Source organism: Hibiscus syriacus, unplaced genomic scaffold (genome assembly GCF_006381635.1).
Source record: "Hibiscus syriacus cultivar Baekdansim isolate YM2019G1 unplaced genomic scaffold, ASM638163v2 tig00110384_pilon, whole genome shotgun sequence".
Taxonomy (NCBI): Eukaryota; Viridiplantae; Streptophyta; class Magnoliopsida; order Malvales; family Malvaceae; genus Hibiscus; species Hibiscus syriacus.
Window position 1 is genome coordinate 4,289,406 of NW_024062715.1, and position 14,196 is coordinate 4,303,601.

The 14,196-nt window shown below is 34.5% G+C and overlaps 1 protein-coding gene and 1 non-coding gene across 2 annotated transcripts; one reads left to right on the forward strand and one right to left on the reverse strand.

Moving 5' to 3' along the window:
• Nucleotides 1-970: 970 nt before the first annotated feature.
• Nucleotides 971-1,438, reverse strand: LOC120122218. Its single transcript, XM_039141414.1, has one exon. The coding sequence runs from the start codon at nt 1,436-1,438 to the stop codon at nt 971-973; it is 468 nt and encodes a 155-aa protein (XP_038997345.1).
• Nucleotides 1,439-5,792: 4,354 nt separating this feature from the next.
• On the forward strand, nt 5,793-5,904 carry LOC120122293. The gene has a single exon (XR_005516068.1). It is a non-coding gene; the product is annotated as a small nucleolar RNA R71 (small nucleolar RNA).
• Nucleotides 5,905-14,196: the final 8,292 nt, after the last annotated feature.

A 14,196-nucleotide genomic window follows, 5' to 3' on the forward strand; every position in this document is an offset into this window, starting at 1 on the left:
ACCTCTCGGTTATTCACTCTCTCCAACGACCTTGGCCCCCTCTCGTGCTATGCTTAACTCTTCAACAATGGTGTGGTGCTCGAAATATTACGGTAAGCTTAAACCTTATTCATTTCTATTTTTTTGGAACCCCGATAGATGATAACCCAAGACCGAAAAAAATGTCATGCAAGGACTCGAACACCCACTTCCATTCTACCCAACTCTGGCAACGTTGACACCTCGGTAAAGGAACCCTAAAGTCTATGATTCATTTATTTCAACGACAAAGCTATACCCAAAGGTATCTATTTCTATTTTTATATTTTAGGATTTACATTTTGTTTGAAATTTATTAAAACAAATCATAAAGAAAAAGAAAAAAAAACAAATGTAAATAATAACAAAGGAAAACATTAAATGAATTGAATTTCTATTTGTACTGCTTTGGTTCGCTGAAAAGAGGGAATTTCTTTGTTTCCTTTGATCATCAAAGGGGAAAAAATACAGTACAATGTTTTTTTTTCTGTTTGTTACTACTTTCTGTAAAGAGAAACAATAGGGAACGTTTTTTTGCTTCTGCTCTCTGTTAATTCTTGATGTCTCTCAGCTAATTCCTTTTTTTTTCTTCCCCTGTGTATTCTCCCCCTTAAACTCCAGTGGTTAATTGTAAATTAAAAACCTCCTTTTATTTTTTTTCTTAACTGCTCAAATACCCCCCCCCCAATTTTCTCCATCTCCCGATGATAATGAACCCATTTTTCCCGTTTCTTAACTTTCCATAATTGCTTTTATTCTACAGGTAATCCTCACGTGGACTGCTCTGCTGGATCATTGGATTAGAACAATATATCCCCCAAACTTGAGGGGTGCATTGGCCTAGGAAAAGCATGGAAAATAATTAAAATAAATTAAGCACTAAAATAAAAATCAAAGAGCACGTGTTATTTATAGACAGAAGTAAAAGCAAAATATCGAGGCATTTTCAAACTCAGGCATCCTGCAAGTAAAGAGTTGGCTTGTCTCCCATTATGGGAGATCCAGTGTGTGGCTTCAAGCATTGGTCGTTTACTTTGAAAATTGTCCCATCATCCAGATTCTTGATGTCTACAGCTCTATGGGGATAGACTTGGTGCACCTCAAATGGTCTAGACCATCTTGACTTAAGCTTTCCTGGGAAAAGTTTCAATCTCGAGTTGTAGAGGAGCACTTTTTGACCAATATGAAAATGTCGTGGAAAAATGGTTTGATCATGCCACTTCTTAGTCTTTTCCTTGTAGAGCTTGGAATTTTCATAAGCATATGACCTAAACTCCTCCATATCATTGAGCTCCAATAATCTTCGTTCACCAGCTAATTGGGCATCAAAATGAAGCTTCTTGATGGCCCAATAGGCTTTGTGCTCCAACTCAATTAGGAGATGACACGCTTTGCCATACACCAACTTAAATGGGGACATCCCCAATGGAGTCTTGAATGCAATACGATAGGACCATAACACTTTATCAAGCTTTGGTGACTAACTATTCCTTTTGGGGTTTACCATCTTTTTCTAGAATCTGCTTGATCTCGCGATTGGAGATTTTAGCTTACCCATTGGTTTGGGTGTGATTTATCGTGGCAATTTTATGTCTCATCCCATACATGTGCAATGTCTTGACAATTAACTTGTTATCAAAGTGGGTACCTTCGTCACTGATGATAGCTCTAGGTGCACCAAATCTTATGAAGATGTACATATGAAGGAACTTAAGCACATTCTTGGAATCATTCCTTGGCATTGTGATTGCTTCAACCCACTTGGAAGCATAGTCCACTGCCAGTAAGATATATAAATCTCCAAAAGATGATGAGAAGGGTCCCATGAAATTAATGGCCTATACATCAAAAAGCTCTATCTCCAAGATATTTTTCAATGACATTTCATGTCGTCTGAAAATGTTTCATGTGCGTTGGAATCTATCGCAAGCCTTGTAAAATACATGGGCATCCTTGAAAAGAGTAAGCCAATAGAAGCCTAATTGAAGGACCTTTGATGCTGTCCTTGCACCTCCAAAATGGCCTCCACACGGACCTGTGTGACAATGATATAAAATCTCATTTTACTCATCTTTGGGGATACATATATGGATCATCTGGTCGACACGTCGCTTGAACAAGTATCGGTCATCCCAAAAATAAAATCATGTATCTTGCCTGAATTTATTCTTTCCTTGGATGTTCATGTCATAATAAAAAATACCAATAAGAAGAAAATTAACAATGTCAACATACCACATAATTATTGTGGCATATAAGATTTTCTCATCAGGGAATTTATCTTTAATGTCCAAATTGTCATAACATTCTGAATTATTCTCTAGCCTAGAAAGATGTTCAACAATTTGGTTCTTAGTACCTTTCCTATCAACAACCTCTAAGTCAAATTCTTATAGGAGTAGTATCCACCTAATAAGTCTAGGCTTAGCATAATTCTTATTCACTAAGTATTTGATTACTAAGTGATCAGTGTGAACAATGACTTTGGTGCCTATCAAGTATAACCTAAACTTATCAAATGCAAATATCACGTCAAGTAATTCTTTCTCAGTGGTATTATAGTTAAGTTGCGCCTTATTCAAAGTTTGACTTGCATAATATATAAAATGAAAGCGTTTATCTCATCGTCTCCCTAGCATTGGTCCCATGAAATAATGACTCGTGTCGCACCTCAGCTCAAATGGCAACGTCTAATTTGGGGGAACAACAATGGGTGCTTTGATAAGGCTTTGCTTCAGATCTGTGAATGCGTCGTGGCAAAATTTTTTGATCTCAAAAGATTGGTTTTGTTGCAGCAAGGTGCACAAGGGCTTGGAAATTTTAGAGAACTCCTTAATAAACCTCCTATAGAAACGATCGTATCCAAGAAAACTCCTAATGCCCTTGATTGTAGTTGGTGGAGGTAACTTCTCAATCACCTCAATTTTAGCTTTATCCACCTCAATACCCTTTTGTGAAATATTGTGTCCTAACACAATGCCTTCAATCACCATAAAGTGATAGTTTTCCCAATTAAAAACAAGGTTAGCCTTTACACAACACTTAAGAACCTTCTCAAAATTGCCAAGACATTTGTCGAAGCTATCTCCAAAGATAGAGAAACCATCCATGAATATTTCCAAAAAGTCTTTGACCATGTTAGAGAAATAGGATTTCATACATCATTGAAAATTTACAGGAGCATTGCATAGGCCAAAAGGCATCTTTCTAAAACCATAAGTTCTATAAGGATATGTTAATGTTGTTTTTTCTTGGTCCTCTAGTGCTATGACAATTTGGTTGTACCCTGAATATCCATCTAGAAAGCAATAATATGCCTTGTCCGCCAATCAATCAAGCATTTGATTAATGAAAGGTAGAGGAAAATGGTCCTTCTTGGTAGCCTTGTTGAGATTGCAGTAGTCCATGGAAATCCTCCATCCAGTGACAGTGCATGTAGGTAACAACTCATTGTCTTCATTACTCACCACTTTCGTGCCTTATTTATTAGGGACGCATTGCATCAGCCTCACCCATGAACTATTGGATATTGGGTATAAAACGCCAGCATCAAGCCACCTGATAATCTCTTTCATAACCATTTTTTTCATGACAGGGTTTAGCATTCTTTGTGACTATATAGAATTACCGTTACATTTTTCAGCAGAACTGTGTGCATGCAAATGGTCAGATTTATCCCCTTCAAGTATGCCATAGTCCAACCTAACGCTTTCTTATGATGTGAAAAAACAATTAGCAAACTCCATTCCTGGTCAGACTTAAAACTAGAAGAAATAATCACATGCAATATTTCATTCTCACCCAAATACGCACATTTAAGATGTTGTGGCAATGTTTTCAACTTCAAATTGGGTGTATGTTGTAGGGAGGGCTTAGGAATATTGAATTCATTGAAATCAAAAGGTTCAAAAAACATATCTGGTCTAGCTGAGAGTAAGCTAGACTGTTGTGCCTTCAATGGAAAGTCCTCGGCTTCCTCTTCCAAGAAATTTTCACACTCTTCCAGTTGTATGAAATTGTTGTGATAAAATTGTTCTGCTGCCCTTCTATCATTGAGTTCATTTCTAGAATGCTCTGGTATTGTTTAGAATCATCCACATACTTAAGAGAATGAGAGACATTCACAGTTACACTTTGATCGGCTACCCGCATAGTGAGTTCACCCTTCTTACAATGAATAAGAATGCAACCCGTGGCTAGGAAAGGTCTCCCCAAAATTATGGGTACATTAGAATCAACCTCACAATCAAGTATAAGGAATTAAGCTGGAAATATGAATTTTTCCACCCTCACTATGATATATTTGATCTTTCCTTCAAGATAAACATTGCAATAATCATCTAGTTGCAAAATAAAAGAAGTGGGTCTTGTATTTCCCATCCTAAGCTTTAAAAGTATTGACTTGGGCATCAAGTTCACACTCGATCCAAGATCACAAAAGGCTCTCCCAACGTAGTTGTCTCATATAGAACATGGAATGATAAAGTTGCCAAGATCTTTTCACTTTGGCGACAGCTTGCTCAAGACGGAGCAGAATTCTTTTGTCGTGGGTAATTGTCTCAAACTTTTTGAATTTTCTCTTCTTGGTGACAATTTCCTTGAGAAATTTAACATATTTTGGAATTTGATCAATGGTCTCCAAGAGTGGGATATTGATATAAAGCTTGTCAAGAATGTCAACAAACTTCTTGAATTGCACATCATCATTGTGCTTCTTCAACCTTCGAGGGAAGGGTGGTGGGGGCTTGACTTCTTATACTAATGGTGTGGGAACTACTTTTGTTATGTTATTTATGTTTGCCTCATCAATAGGTTCACTTGTTGAACCCTCATCATTATCCTTATCATCGATTATCTCTTTTGGCAATTTTGGTTCTAGTTGCACATTCACGGGGGTGGAATCATCGGTCATGCTTCTACCAAATTTTTCTTTTTGTTGATTTGGGTGCAACTCTCTTTACTGTCAATACACTACATTGATCCTTTCTATAAGGTTTAGTGACCTTAGTGTAACTTTATAGATGACCTCACTGACATTCTTGGAATTCTATGGCAATTTGATCAACCTGACTGTTCAAAGCTTGAGCGATGCGTTGTGGTTTTGCAATAATGTTCCTTAATTTTTTATAGTTGTAGTATAGTCCTTGTACTTGCTATATATTCTTGCATGGTGGTCTTCAGCGGGTTGGTATTTGATGAAGACGCTGCCCCTTGTTACAATTATGCACCGGCATATTTGATTGAAAACCATGGGGCTCGTTCATATGCTGATGCTGAGCTGGATTACTAGTACTAGTGGTGACTTGATTTCTCATGAAAGATTAGGATGCTGACGCCATCCTGAGTTGTACGTCTTGGAGTATGGATTGTTATTGTTGCTTAGATTGTAATTCCCCACGTAGTTGATGGATTCTTGATTTCCTAGGCATTCACTCTCGTGGTGATTGCCATGGCATAACAGACATATTGAACTAACCACCTTCACTTCCTTCACTTAATTGAAATGTTGCAAATTCTTCAACATGTTTGTAATAATGGATAGTTGGATGAAGATTGAATCCTTAGCATCTAGTTCCAATGTTCCTAGGGCACTCATCCCGATTCCAAGCCTTAAAGAAGGAAATTGGTAGTCATTGTTGGAAATCCTATCAAGAATGTTGAAAACCTCCTTAGGTGATTTATCTAGCAAAGTTTCATTTGCCATGGCATCTAACATCATCCTGGTAGGTGTATTGACTCCATTGTAAAACATCAGAACTTAAGTCCAATCTTGAAATCCATGATTAGTACATTTTTTAAGAAATCCCTTGTATCAGTCCCAACATTCATATATATACTCTTCATCAGCTTGAAAGAAAGATGATATGTCATTTCTCAATTGAGTGTGCATATTCGACGGATTATACCACAGTAAAAGGCTTTTACACAAATCAGTGTATGATTCCATCGAGCCAAATGAAATTTCAACCAATCCCTTACGCGGTCACGCAAAAAAATATGGAAATCATTTAAACTTTAACACATCTTCATGCACTCCTTCTTGTATAAATGAGTTGCAAACTTCCAAGAAAGCACGAATGTGTTACCTTGCATCTTCGTGAGGCATGCCAGTAAAGTCTCCTATCGAGTTCAACATATTGAACATCACTATTTTGAGCTTGATATGAGCTTCCTGAATCTTAGGTGCTACGATGCCTGAATTGAGATCATCCAAGATAAGAAATAAGTGATCTCGAATAACTCTAAGTTGGGGTACAATTCTTGCATTATAATTTGTCGCATCATTTGGATTGCTAGATCTTGCACCTGTTGAACTTCTTAGTTTTGATCATTGTCCATGCCTCTATTAGCAGGTTGAGCACGTTGTCTTTTACAGAAAAATGTCTGATTTATGGTACTAGAGGATAAAGAGGTCAACAGACCTTCTGAACATGCAATGACAAAGCTTGAAAAAGAAAAACAAAGAAAATAACAAGTAAAACTATACTAGAAATAAAGAAGTAAAATAAAAATGCTATAAAAAACTATTAAACTTGTAATTGGCAATCCCCAACAACGACACCAAAACTTGTTGCGTTCTGTGAGTATTAAAAATTAGATGCAAATTATGTGCAATTATACACAATCACACTAGTAATAAAGAGTAAGTGAGTATCGTTCCCACGAGGATTGGAGGAAATTACAAGTTAAGTTAAAGCACAAATATTAAATTATCTAAGTATAGTTAGTGTGGTGGTATGCACAAATGAGAATGACATGACAAAATGAAACGAATGTGCATGGTATTGTGGAAATGTGATTGTGAATTGTGATGGCAATGTAATAGTTTAGCATATGGAAATGTTGTGGCAAGTGGAGATGTTTTTGAAATGTAACAACTGAAAATGTCAAGGTAAAATGAGTTGAGAATTTGGAAATAAATCAGCAGACTTAATAATCCTTACACAAAAAGTTGTTGGGACCGTTAACGCAATTATGGCGTAACAGAAACAAAAACGTAACGGTCTCACCAGCGATCCAAGTACGTTAAATCCAAAACTGGGAGGAAGAGATGCGATTACTTACATTGGATTCCTTTAAAATCAGCAAATATAGCACCGACTAATGGAAATCACGAACAGTTTGAATCTTAGCCTCTACGAAAATTCGTCTCAGCCTCTACTTAGTTCACCCGGTTGAATAGCTGTTAAGAGTAAAACCTTTTCTAAAAGGATTCTAGGATTTTTGGGATTTTTCAAAAGACATAAATGACTACTAGACCAATATATCCCTTATATATGTGTCGCCCAAGCTATTAGGGTTTTTTTATTAAAAAAATTGAATTTAATTAGGAGTATAATTACTTTATTTATATTATCAAATATGGTATTCTTGTGCAATTAAATTACTCATATATATATATATATATAAACACACACATATATATATGTATATATATTAAATACACAATTCATTCATGTACAATCAAATTGTAAATATGTGAAACATTTATGAGTTGCTCTTTTTTCAATAATTGGGTGCAACCCTGTAGGTTCCTGTAACGTTAGTAGTAATAATTAGAACTATTCTAATATTTAAAACAATGAGTGACATATAGCAATATGTCATTATTACCTATGTTACGGGAAATTATGATTCGACATAACATGTCCATGACTAACTCTTTTAATGTATTATATGATTTTGTCCTTTATATCTAGAATAGGTACAAGTCTTGGAACAGTCACACTTGTGTAGCCCATCTATTATTTATTGATATTTAGAGTAGACTATAATAAATGAATAATTTGTGGTATATTGTATCAACTTATTCAAGCATGGCCATGCATTTCTAGTCTCACTCAATAAAGTGGCATGTGATATATTTCCTATTATGCATGAAGGACAAATCCTATCTCGATCATTCATACTCCGTTACATATATCGTGATATGTTCAATATAAGTCTTTATAGTGCAACCAGTTATGGAGCATGCTTAACTTTATCAAAACATACAACAAAATTTGTTGAGATTGTAATGATCTCAAGTCTAAGGATTATACATATAGTTTTCACTATGAGCAATATTGTGACCATCACATAATAATCCAAGACATATGCTCATAGCTGGTCAATCTAATATACTTTTCTCTGACAATATATTCATGTATTAATTTTGACATCTCTATGTCAATGACAACTCTTTGTCATCAATCAATACCATGTCAGTCTTAAGCGTATTATTATAGTCCATGCCCATAGTAATACCTGACTAAGGATCATTTAATAATAATCACATTATTATACATACATTATTATCTTTTAGATTATTCAATGCACATAAATACAATAAAAGAAAATAACAGTAATACCTTTATTTAATAAATACAGTAAATAAAATGTTTCAATACAATCATCATATGATTTGGGCTTTGGGCATACTCTAACAATCTTCCACTAGCACTAAGACCAATCACTCACATATTTAATATCGAGTGACTTAGTGTGACGATCATGCTTCTGTTATGACAGAGGCTTTGTCAAGGGATCAATAATATTGCCATCAGTGTGTATTCTGCATATCTCCACATCTTCTCGATCAATGATCTCTCAAATGAGATGGAAATGCCTAAGAATATGTTTGGATTGTTGATGAGATATGGGTTCCTTTGTTGTAAAATGGCTCCAATGTTATCTCAATGGAGTTCTACATCATCTGATATGCTAGAAACAACCCCTATATCATATATGAACTTCTTAAATCAAACAACCTCTTTTGCTACTTCAGTGGCTGCAATATACTTAGCCTCTATTGTAGAATTAGCTATTGTGTCTTGCTTTGAACTTTTCCAGCCCACAATACCTCTATTAAGACAAAACACAAAACTCGATTACGATCGTGATTCATCCTTGTCAGTTTGAAAGCTGGCATCAATATAACCTTTTACACTAAGCTCTTATTCACCTCCAAAGACAAGAAATGTATCCTTAGTTCTTCTCAAGTACATAAGGATATTTTTAATTACAACCTAGTGATTTTTACTAGGTTTCCCTGATACCAACTCGTCATGCTTAAAGTATACATGATATAATCAATAACCGAAGCATATGGAATCTTACTCATTCGTGGATTCTTCCATACTAAACCTTTTTAGCACTTTGTCTATATATGTACTTTGACTAAAACCTAGCAGTCATCTAGATCTATCTCTATAGATCTTAACTCCTAAGATGTACATTGCTTCACCAAATTTTTCATAGAAAAACAACTACTTAACCAAGTCTTAACAAAATGTAAAGTAGGAATATCATTTCTTATGATGAGTATGTCATATAAATACAAGATTAGGACATAAACAATGCTTCCACTATTCTTCTTATAAACAGAAGGTTCATCTTCATTTCTGATAAAATCGAATTCTTTGATTGAATCATTAAAACAAATATTCTAACTTCGAGAAGCTTGCTTTAGTCCATAAATTGAACTTTTTAGCTTTCAAACCTTTCCAACATTTCCTGAAGAGACAAAACTTCTAGTTGTGTCATATACTGATCCTCTTTGAGTTTTCCATTAAGGAAAGTAGTTTTGACGTTCATTTGTCATATTTCATAATCATGGAATACAACTATTGCTAGCAAAATTTGGATGGATTTAAACACACATATAAGAGAAAGAGTTTCATCATAGTCTACACCATGAACTTGTCAAAAACCTCTAGCGACTAATCGCCCCTTGTATGTATGTACATTACCATCCATGTCATTTTTTTCTTAAAACCCCATTTACATACTATAGGTTTGATCCCTTGAAGTGGTTCAACCAAAGTCTATACTTGGTTTACATACATGGAATCCATCTTAGGATATTCACAGTGGTTGTGTTCCTAAATATGTTGAATGTTCCTTAACAACTTGGAAAACATGTTCAACGTCATGTTCATCGATTTATTGTTCTTGAACTTCTCTAATTTCAACATATCTACCATTCCCTTTCTTTGAGAGAAATTTCTTTCGAGAAAGACTCTCGTTTGAAAAACAAACACTTTGTTCTCGTTAGAGTTAAAGAAATAATATCCCTTAGTTTCTTTAGGATATCCAACAAATATACACTTATGAGATTTAGGTTCAAGCTTTATAGACATTTGATGTTTGACATAAGCTTTACAACCCTAAATATTCATAAAATACATACTAGGATGCTTCCCAGTCCATATCTCATATGTTGTCTTTTGAACCGATTTAGATGGAACATGATTTAGTGTGAAAATAGTTGTTTCAAGCGCATGTCTCCAAAAAGAAGTCGGAAGATCACTATGACTTATCATTAATCGAACCATATCTAGCAAAGTTTGATTCCTCCTCTCAGAAACTCCATTCCATTGTGGTGTACCAGGTGGCTTAAGTTGTGAGACAATCCCATATTCTTTTAGGAGCTCATCAAACCTATGCTCAAGTATTTTCCACCTCGATCCTATCGAAGTGCCTTAATACTCTTTCCTAATTGATTTAAACTTCATTTTTAAACTCTTTGAACTTTTCAAGAGCTTCAAATTTATGGAGCATAAGATAAATATATCCATATCAACTAAAGTCATCAATAAATGTAATGAAGTATTGGAATCTACCTCTAGCTTATGTATTCATTCGCCTACATACATCACTATGTATTAATCCTAATAAATCACTTGCTCATTCACTTTTACTATTAAAGGGAATATTAGTCATTTTTCCTAATAAGTAAGATTCACATACATCCAATTGTTTGAAAACAAATAAATATAAGAATCCATCTTTATGAAGCTTTGATATGTGTTTCTCACTTATATGGCCTAAACAACAGTGCCAAAGATAAGTTTGATTTGAGTAATTTTTTTATCTTTTAGTATTTATATTATATATGGTATTTTCTTGATTTAAAATATAGAGACCGTTAATCAACTGTGTCGAACCATAAAAAACATTATCGAGATAAAAAGAACAACAATTATTCTTAATAATAATAATCTCAAAACCAATCTTGTCCAAACAAGAAATAGAAATAATGTTCTTAGTTAAACTGGGCACAAAATAACATTCTTTTAGATGCAAATCAAGTTCACTAGGCAAAGATAAATCATATATTCCTATAGCTAATTCAACAACTCTTGCTCCATTTCCAACTTGTAGGTCCATATCTCCCTTAATCAGATTCCTTCTCTTTTGCGGTCTCTATATAGAAGTACAAATATGAGAACCACAACCGGTATCTAACACCTAAGAAGTAGATGTTGACAAGTTAACAGTAATAACATAAATTCCTGAAACAAACGTTCGTTTACTTTTGCCATCTTGACCTCTTCAAGGTAAATGGGGCAGTTTCTTTTCTAGTGTCTGGTCTTGTCACAATGGAAACATTTTCCTTCGTTGCTAAATCCCCCTTTTGGTTTCAATGCATCATTTTCTTTAGGCTTGGGCTTTCCATTACCGTTAGGCTTGGCCAATTTCTTGTTATTTCCCTTTCCTTTGTCCTTCCGGATCATCAGAATGGGCTTAGGTCCAACCTTTTTCATGTTACTTTCAGCACTTCGTAACATGCCTAGTAACCGTGGCAAAGTCTTATTAATTTCATTCATATTGAAATTAAGGAAAAATTGGTTAAAACTATCTAGTAACGATTGTAGGATAACATCTGTAGCGAATTCATCTTTGAGAGGAAATCTCAGCTTTTCCAATGTTTGGATGTAGCTCATCATCTTGATGACATGAGCTCCTATAGGAGATCCCTCTGCCATTTTACATTGAAACGGAGCTTTAGAGGTCTCATACCTCTCTTGATGTGTTTCCCCCTCATATATTTCTTTGATATTTTGAATAATCTCATGTGCAACCATGTCCTCATGTTGCTTCTGAAGCTCAGGAGTTATGGTGGCAAGCATGAGGCAACCTACACCTAACATATCGTACATATGTTTCTTAAATTTGTCTTTGTTAGCTCTAGAAACATTAGTTGTCAGTTCATCAGGAACAAGTTCTTCAATGACATATTCCATCATTTATTGTTTGAGAACTATTCTTAAATTATTGAACCACTCAAGGAAGTTTATGGCATTCAACTTCTCCTTATCAAGGAGCGATCGCAGTGATAGAGTGTTGTTTGCCATTAATCCACAACAATGGAAATATTTAAAGTAAGTAAATTTACCGAAAAATTTATAAATAGGTCTTTATTTACAAATTATTCCCACTATTTTATTCAAAATTAAAAACCCTCTAGTTTTAATTTCAGAAAAACATCTCGAAAGTTTTTCTAGTGAGTGAGGATCCATATTTCACCTATTTCCTAAATCAACTTTGGGTTTTCTTTTAGGAAAATGGTTATTTAGGTAATTAACACCTTATTAATTTACATCTCATTTAACTCCTCTATTTGGTGAGCAACTCTTTGTTCAAATCATCTCATGATTCATCCAAATAGCTAACCTCTAGGTTTCTAATCCTATTAGAATAACCTAGCTAAGTTATTACCAATATTTCAACCGACGAATATCACTTGCTTATTCTTCGCGTTTAACCAAGATAGATATATGTGCCAATGATTTGGCAAAGCCCACACAATATCGATCGAAGTCTTAATGAGGGTAAATATTGGACGATTATGCTAACTTAGATTATAAAGAGGGATTTGCGAAATTATCTCATCATTGTTAATATTAGGCTCTTTATTGATCTCATCAAGGTTTATTCTTATTTTAGCATACCAACGTGTCATTTGTTTCATCACATACATGAAAGATATAAACAGTAAATAAAATGCAATGGTTATAGCCCAAAAACAAAAACTAAGGTAGCCCATCCCAAGCCAATTGGAGAATCAAGAATCCTAAAACCTAAGATTGTTTCTCAAGCACCTTCTAGCCTTTGGTTTGTCCATTCGTATGCTTCTTTGTAACTTCAAGGCATTACAATTTAATAAACTAGTTTTACATATGAGGCCGTAAGATGATAAGAGAAATATAATTGAAATATAGAAAGGCATGACAATCATGACGTATTTAAAATTTACAACCATTGTAAATTAAAATGGCTATAACCATGCATGTCAAACACCGTGCAAATCAAACATATCATATATATATTATTTTTTAAATTACCAATATGGTCCTGCAATCTATGTTGCCTACGAAGGGGTCAAGGGGCGGAGTCCTTTGCAGCGGTAGACCACGCCGGCGCGGCCGGTCAGAATTTTTGAAAAACAACACTTACTATTTCTATGAAAAACCTCACGATTTGATAACATTTATCAACAAAATCGTGTTTTTTATATTGGAACAATCGTTGTTTCTCTACCAAATGCGATCTGTTTTTGCATACCCATCGATCGACATGTTAACAATTAACATAACAATATCATAAACTCTTGTAGCAAACCTATATATGATTTACTCTTACTCAGTTATTGTAAATTTAACAGATTAATGTATTAATCATAGTTGTTATTGAATCGAACAATAATATCGAACAATAACATGAATCTCATACATATTGCCTCAAGCAAGAATTTAACCCGAATTTGGATCGTACAAGTGTCTTTGATGCCACTGTTGGGACCGTCATAACACCTATGGCGCAGTGAAAACAAAAACGTGACGGTCTCACCAGCGATCCAATTACGTTAAATCAGAAATCGGGAGGAAGAGATGCGATTACTTCCATTGAGGTCCTTGAAAATCAGCAAATACAATAGCGACTAATGAAAATCATGAACAGTTCGAATCCTAACCTCCACGAAAATTCATCTCGGCCTCTACTTAGTTCACCCGGTTGAATAGTTATTAAGAGTAAAACTTTTTCTAAAGGGTTCTAGGAATTTCAGGATTTTTCAAAAGACATATATACGGCTGCTAGACCAATATATATCTTATATATGTGTCGCCCTAGCTATTAGGGTTTTTTTATTAAAAAATTGAATTTAATTAGGAGTATAATTACTTTAATTATATTATCAAATATGGTATTCTTGTGCAATTAAATTACGCATATATATATATATATATATATATATATATATATATATATATATATATACACACACACAATTTATTCATGTACAATCAAATTGTACATATGTGACAAATTTATGAGTTGCTCTCTTTTCAACCATTGGTTGTGACCCTGTAGGTTCCTGTAACGTTAGTAGTAATAATTAGAACTATTCTATTA